This window comes from Orycteropus afer, unplaced genomic scaffold, assembly GCF_000298275.1.
Source record: "Orycteropus afer afer isolate SDZICR_OR568_19922 unplaced genomic scaffold, OryAfe1.0 scaffold00255, whole genome shotgun sequence".
NCBI lineage: Eukaryota > Metazoa > Chordata > Mammalia > Tubulidentata > Orycteropodidae > Orycteropus > Orycteropus afer.
In genome coordinates, this window is record NW_006921842.1 from 3,742,490 (window position 1) to 3,749,826 (window position 7,337).

At 37.4% G+C, this 7,337-nt stretch overlaps 1 protein-coding gene across 1 annotated transcript in view; it reads left to right on the plus strand.

Moving 5' to 3' along the window:
- Positions 1 to 4,817: 4,817 nt before the first annotated feature.
- Positions 4,818 to 7,337, plus strand: part of LOC103204672 (probable small intestine urate exporter) — a 17,503-nt gene continuing 14,983 nt past the window's right edge. Inside the window, 5 exon segments of the mRNA XM_042782182.1 lie at positions 4,818 to 4,908; positions 6,002 to 6,206; positions 6,827 to 6,852; positions 6,855 to 7,060; positions 7,136 to 7,223. Coding sequence (XP_042638116.1) covers positions 4,818 to 4,908; positions 6,002 to 6,206; positions 6,827 to 6,852; positions 6,855 to 7,060; positions 7,136 to 7,223 — 616 coding nt within the window.

Here is a 7,337-nt window from a genome sequence, read left to right on the forward strand (position 1 = left end):
CCTCACCCTATATTTTTCCTATAAAAATGTAATAGTAGGAGAGCACGGGGTCTTTTGCCCAAGCCGCTGCATCGGTTTAAGCTGAGACCCTAGCTTGAGCTAGCTAATAAACTTTCCTTTTGCTTTTGCATTATCGTGTCAGTAGTAGCTTCCTCGCGCTGACACTCCTTTCGAGACCTGAGTCCAACACCTACTTTTTTTTTTTTTTCTTTTAGAGTTATACAACCAATCTATTTCTTCAATGTGCATTGATCTGGACTTCAATTCAACTTTCAGTTCATTTCTGATTCAAGCTGGGAGGACTCTGTGTTCTAAGATGTGTGCCTTTGAATGACTTAAATGACAACTTTGTTAATTAGCTGTTTACCTTATACTTGAAAACAGTATCATCAAAGAATCATGTATATAATTGTTTTTAAAGTAATAGAAAAATATTGCCTAGAAGGCAAGTGGAAAGCAATTTTATTTCACCAAAAATTCCTGCCTCACCCTCATTCTCTTTATATCTACACAGTTCCATAACTTCTCTGATCATTTGCAAATAGTAAAAACTCCTCTGGTTATTTTCAGTATCCAAGTAATCTCATTTTATTATTAATAGGTGTAGTTAAGTGAAATGCACAAAACTCCAAAGTTTATTTCAAACTGAACCTTCTCACCTCCTCTAGCTTGGGCCTGGAAGGGAGGAATTGTTTCATGTGGCTTTTTGTTCCATTTCTTTGTCACCTGCTCTCCTCATTCCTCTTGCTAAATGAAGCTTCTGATCCTTCCAGAGCTGGTGGCGAGGAAATCTGGGGGCAGGAAATATATTTTTGCCTGCAACTCCTGTGATCTGGGATTCTTGCTCTGTGGGCAAGGTGGATTCTTTTTTTCTTATGTCTTGGACTCTGTTGCTCTCTGTGCTGAATGGATTAATTGTTTTCTCTATGTCCTGGTCTTTTCTTTTTTCCAACTGTGATTTGGGTTTACAAAAAAGTTTATAGAACAAATTTGTTTTCCATACAACAGTTCATACACATTTTGTTTCATGACAGTGGTTGTAATTCCCAATTTCTTTCTGTGATTACCTTTCCCTTTGCCCTTCTTTCCTGTGCATTCCTGCCCTCTGAGCTATCTCCCTATGCAAATAGTGTCCTTCTGGTCTCCCATGGTTATTCTAAGGAGTGTACACATACCTGGTGTAAATGTTCACCTTAGATGCTTATCATTTGGCTGGAAGCCATGGGAGTGAGTTCAATTCCAGGCCCGAAAGATGACTAGGGACCATAGTCTTAATGGCTTCACCACTCTCTGTAGACCAGTAAGCCTGGTATTTTTTTTATGATTTTCAGTTTTGTTCCATATTTTTCTCCCATTCTATCTAGGATCTCCTATTTTGATCCCTTTACAAGTGATTGACAGTGGTAGCCAAGCATCATCTAGTTCTTCTGGTCTCATGGTCATATATGCTGAGATTCACATGGTCCACTAGTCCCTTGGACTAATTCTTTTCATGTGTCTTTGGTTTTCTTCATTCTTCTTTGCTCGAGGCAAGGAGAGACCAACTGTTGCATCTGATGGCTGCTTGCAAGTTTTTTTTTTTTTTTCTTAAACTTTTATGTTGGCAAAACATTTGCCAACATAACAAAATCCCCATTTACAGATCAGGGACTTTGATGACATTTTCCATGTTGTGCCACCATTATTGCTTTCCTTTTCCAAAATATTCCACCACCATTAGCATAAACTCATTGCATTGCAAACAAAAGCTTCCCATTTCCCTCTTCCCTCCTACCCCTGGTCACCACTAATAATTTTTGGGATGTATATAAATGCAACACACTGCTGTGGAGTCAGAGCCGACTCATAGCTAGCCTTCCTTGGATTTCTGAGGCAATATCACTACAGAAGTAGATTGCCCAACTTTCCTTCTGTGGAGTGGCTGGTGGGTTCCCTGACCACCCACCCCTGAACATATCTAGGAATTTAGCCTCCCCTCCCCTTCCATCCATAGTAACCAACAAAGAAACTTTCTTTCTATGTATAAACCTGTCCTTGGCTTTTTTATAATAGTGGACTAAAGTAATATTTATCTTTCTGTAATTGACTTATTTCACTCAGGCATAATGTCCTCCAGGTTCATCCACATTATGTGGTATTTTGCAGATTCTACATTATTCTTTAGTGCTGCATCGTATTCCATTGTGTATATGTACCACAGCTTGTTTATTCATTCCTTGGTTGATGAGCACTTGTTGTTTCCATCTCTTTGCTATTGTGAATAGTGCTGCAATGAACATGGGTGTACAAATTTCTGTTCATGCCCTATGGGTATATATATTTCTGTTTGTGTCCTGACTCTCACTTCTTTAGGATACATACATACTAATAGGATTGCTGGATCAAATGGTTTTTCTATTTCCAGCTCTTAAAGCAATTTCCATACTGATTTACAGTGGTTGTATCATTTGACAGTTCTACCAGCAGCATACGATAGTCCTAATCTATCCGCACCCTCACCAGCATTTGTAATTTTCTGTCTTGTTGAACTTCGCTATTATTGCTGGGATGAGATGGTATCTCATTGTAGCTTTTATTTCCACCTCTCTAATGGCTAATGATAGTGAATATATCTTCATTTGTTTGTTGACCACCTGCATATCTCCTTTGGTGAAATGTCTGTTCATGTCTTCTCATTTTTTAATTGGCTTGCTTGTGTTTTTGATATTGAGGTGTTGGGATTTTTCTACAAATTTTAGAGATAAGTCCCTTATAAGATATGTTATTACTGAATATTTTTTTTCTCCAAAATCTATAGGTTCTCTTTTTACTCTTTTGGAGAAGTCTTTTTAGGCACATAAGAATTTAATTTCTAGAAAGTCCCATTCATCTAGTTTTTTTTTCTGCTGTTTGTACATTTTCACTTATGTTTGGTCATCTATTAATGCCATATACTAGTGTCCCTAAGTTTGCCCCTATTTTTTCTTTGATAAACTTTATAGTTTTAAGTCTTTAGAGTTAGTTTTTATGAATTTTGTGAGGTATAGATCTTGTTTATTTTTCTGCAAATGGATATCCAGTTTTGCCAGCACTATTTGTTAAAGAGACTGTCTTTCCCTCATTGAATAGATTTCAGCCCTTGTCAAAGATCAGCTGACCATAAGTGAATGGGAGCTCTGGTGGTGTAGTGCCTAAGGCACTTGGCTGCTAACCAGAAGTTTGGCGACTCAAACCCACCAGCCACTCCTCAGAAAGAAGATTGAGTGATCTCCTTCCATAGTGATACTGCCTTGGAAACCCAAAGAGGGGTTGGTATGAATTGGAGACAACTCGATGGCACATAACAACAACAACAACTTAGGTGGATGGATCTATTTATATGTTCTCAATTCTGTTCCACCGATCTATGTGTCTCATCATCTCAATACAAGGTCGTTTTGCCTACTGTGGCTGTATAGTAGGTTTTGAGATCTGGGAGTGCAAGACCTCCTACTTTGTTCCTTTTCAGTAGTGCTTTGCTTATTGAAGGGTTTTTTCCTTTCCATATAAAATTAGTGATTGGTTTTTCCATGTCCTTAAAGAACATTGATGGAATTTGGATCAGGATTGTACTTAAGGTATAGATTGCTTTAGGTAGTATTAACATTTTCACAATGTTCAATCTTCCCGTCCATGAGCATGGTATATTTTTCGATTCATGTAGATCTCTTATAGTTTCTTGAAGTAGTGTTTCATAATATTCTTTGTATAGGTCTTTTGTGTCCCTGGTAGGATTTATTCCCAAGTTCTTTATCTTGTTGGTAGTTGTTGTAAAAGGTATTGATTTGCTTTTCAGAGATCTCCTTGCTGGTGTAGAGGAATCCACCTGATTTTTGTATGCTGATCATGTATCCTACCACTATGCTAAATCTTCAATTAGTTCCAGTAGTTTTCTTGCTGACGCTTTTGGATTTTCTATGTATAAGATCATACCATATGGAACTAGGGATAGTTTTCCTTCTCCCAATTTAGCCAACTCCTCATAATATGGTTATGAACTTTCAGAATTTTGAAGGGCTCTCTGTTATAATTCCTTGCTTGTTCTGGGCTTCATCCCCAGCCCTAGATCCCAAGTTCTTGCTTCCTTGAAATTGCTGTGTCTCTAATCTTCAGTTCCAGTGACACCAAAGAATTAGCTGTCAATCTCTAACTTCATTTTACCCATAGGAATATCTCCTACAATATTGGGAGCTACACATTTAAGTAGAGGCTTACAATATTTTAACTAGTATATCTGGGTATTTATAAAGACAATTTTACAGATATTTTTGTCTACTAGAAGCTTCCAAATAAATTTTTGATGAAACTGTTGTTAAGTTTATCATTGCATTGATACTAACTCCAGTTGAGAGACAAGAACAGAGAACCAGGACATTTACAATAAACCAAGCTCACTGCTGTCATGTTGATTTGACTCATAGTGACCCCTCCTTGGGTTTCCAAGACAGTATCTCTATGGAAGTAGATTGCCCAGTCATCAAGGACTGGCAGGTGGGTTTGAAGCACCAGCCTACTGGTTGGCAGTCAAATGCCTTAAGCACAATACAAGCCTCATTTTAGAAAAACAGGGACCAAGACCCAGGGTATCTGTGACCTTCTTAAGGCCACATAATTGGTTTTGATAGACTCAGAATGACCAACCAGGTCTCCTGAACCTTAATCTGTCACTTTTCTTACCAAACCATGTTTCCACATAATTCTTCAAAACAAGATTGGGACACTTATCTCTTTGTATTCTCTTCCTTTTGTAATTGTTTAATTTAGTAGGTAAACACTAGTCCCTGAGAGGAAGAACCAAAATGTCTACTATAACTGAAACCAGGGCCATGAAAAGAGATGTTTTCAACTATGGCAAAATATACATGTCTCAAGCACAAACCTATTGGAAAGGTCAAATCATGGGCAGATGTCTTATCTTGAAGAACACTGGAATCTATGTCACCTCAACTTCCCTTTTAGTGTTACACAACATCCTCTTACTACCATCATGCCAGAATTCTATATAGCTATAATGCATATAAAGCAAAATAAATCAAGTAATTCATTTTAAATGGCCTTATATGTTAAGAAGAAAATTCCAAATGTGAAAATAGTCAAATATTATCCATAGCAATTATATGAATTTATTCAATCCTCATCACAAAGCCATGAAGTAGGCACATTATTATTTCAGTTTCACAAATCAGATACTGAGACTACAGACACTAAAGGACAAAACCAAAAAAACCCAAACCCACAGCCATTGAGTTGATTTCAACTCATAGCAACCTGATAGACACACAGCTATAACTAGAGAACATGATATTGGAATCCAAGCATCAGACTTCAGGAAAAAAATATGTTTGATAAGACTAGTCTATTTATATAAAAGTATTAAAACTACCAAAGGAGAGCTTAATATAATAAAAGAATATGGCACATCAGCAACCACCAGTGTATCTAATGGTATAAAGTGAGAAACATTTCAAATAAATTCACCTATGACAATAATGCCTCCTCTCACCACTCCCATTTAACTTTGTTTTCAAAATGACAGTGAATTAAATTACTCAAAAGACTAAAATAAGTGGTATAAATGGCAAAAAAATATCAACTATTTTCATTATTGGTACACAATATTCTTAAAATTTAAAACCAAAGGGAAAATAACTGATGAAAATGATAGGAAAAAAGGATTTAGTTATGGAAACAATAAAAAGTACTTGGAAAATAGTGTGAGCCTTAATTGCAGAAAGCTATAAAATTCCACCTTACAACAAGGAAAAAGACTTGAATACATTGGGAAGCAGCGCTGTTCTTGGCTAGAAGAGGTAATACTATAAATGTAGCCATTCACTTGAATCTTCCATATTAGTATGCTATTGGCAGAAAATCCAATGTAAATTATTTTCATTGAAGGAGGGTTGAATAAGTACTGCTGGCATTAAACTATGAGCTTAGGGAACATTCTGATTATAAGACTTTCTGGGTCCTCTTGTCTCAGGCATTTTTTCAGTCCAACATGGACTCTCGGTCATCTTGCTTCTCTGTACTTTTGCAATTTACACTCAACAGTTGAACGTGAGCATTGCCATCCCAGCTATGGGGAACCACACATTCCCACCCAACCACCCCGATGCCTCCACAGAAAGGCCCTTCACTGAGTGCTGGGACTACTGGAATGAAACTCTAAAGGAATTTAAGGCAGTGTATGTTAAATGATACAGTGGATTCTTTCCTTGTCTAAAATAGTTTAGCTGAATGAGTTATTTTTGAAAGATGTGATTCATTTAATCATAAAATATTTATTGAGAATTTGTTGTAACCCAGGAATGACACAAGAAACATAATATGCATCTAAGGAGAGTATATCCTGACTTAATGTCTGTGACTGTAATCTTTGACTAAACTAGAATAAAATAAACACATTTTAAAATTTAAGGGAGGAATATACGTACATACAGGAGCTCTGGTGGTGTAGTGCCTAAGGCATTTGACTGCTAACCAGAAGGCTGGCAGTTCAAACCCCCCAGCCACTTCTCTCAGAAGGAAGATTGGGCTATCTACTTCCATAGTGATACTGCCTCGGAAATCAAGGAGCAGTCACCATGAGTCAAATCGACTCCATGGCAGTGAGTTTGGGTTTTTTGGTTTTAAGGAACATGTTTAGGTTTTTTTTTATATTAATTATTAAAATGGTAGATTGGATTAATTGGAGAGAGTTAAAAGGAAGAACCCCCCCCCCATAACTTTTTGCCTTTCAGTCTTCACAAAACCCTGAACTCTCTAACCAAAGGCCAATAAACATGAGATTCTTTTTGTTCTTTAGGTATGAGTGGAGTTCTGAAATCCAAGGATCATCCTCAGCTCCCTCAACTATGTCTCCTTATTAGCTCCAATCCCTCCTGGCTATATAACTGGAATATTTGGAGCCAAGCACATGATTGGTGCTGGCTTATTCATTTCCTCAGTCCTGAACCTCTTCATTCCATTCATCCCACTGACAGCTAATACTGGAGTGCTGTTGCTCACTGTTATTCAGGTTATCCAAGGCAAAGCTCAGGTACCCAGATGTTTTCTAAGTAGATGGCTCAAGAAGGAACAGACATCCAAGAGTGATTTTTTTTTTTTCTTTCAGGTTATTATATCAACAGGTCAGTATTTAATTTGGGTCAGATGGGCTTCTCCACTTGAAAGGAGTCAATTCATTAGCATTGCTACATCTGGTAATCACTACTCTTATCTTTATTTTAGGAGCACTGGTGGCATAGTGAGTGCCTAAGGCATTTGTCTGCTAACCAGAAGGCTGGCGGTTCAAACCCACCAGCCACTTCTCTTAG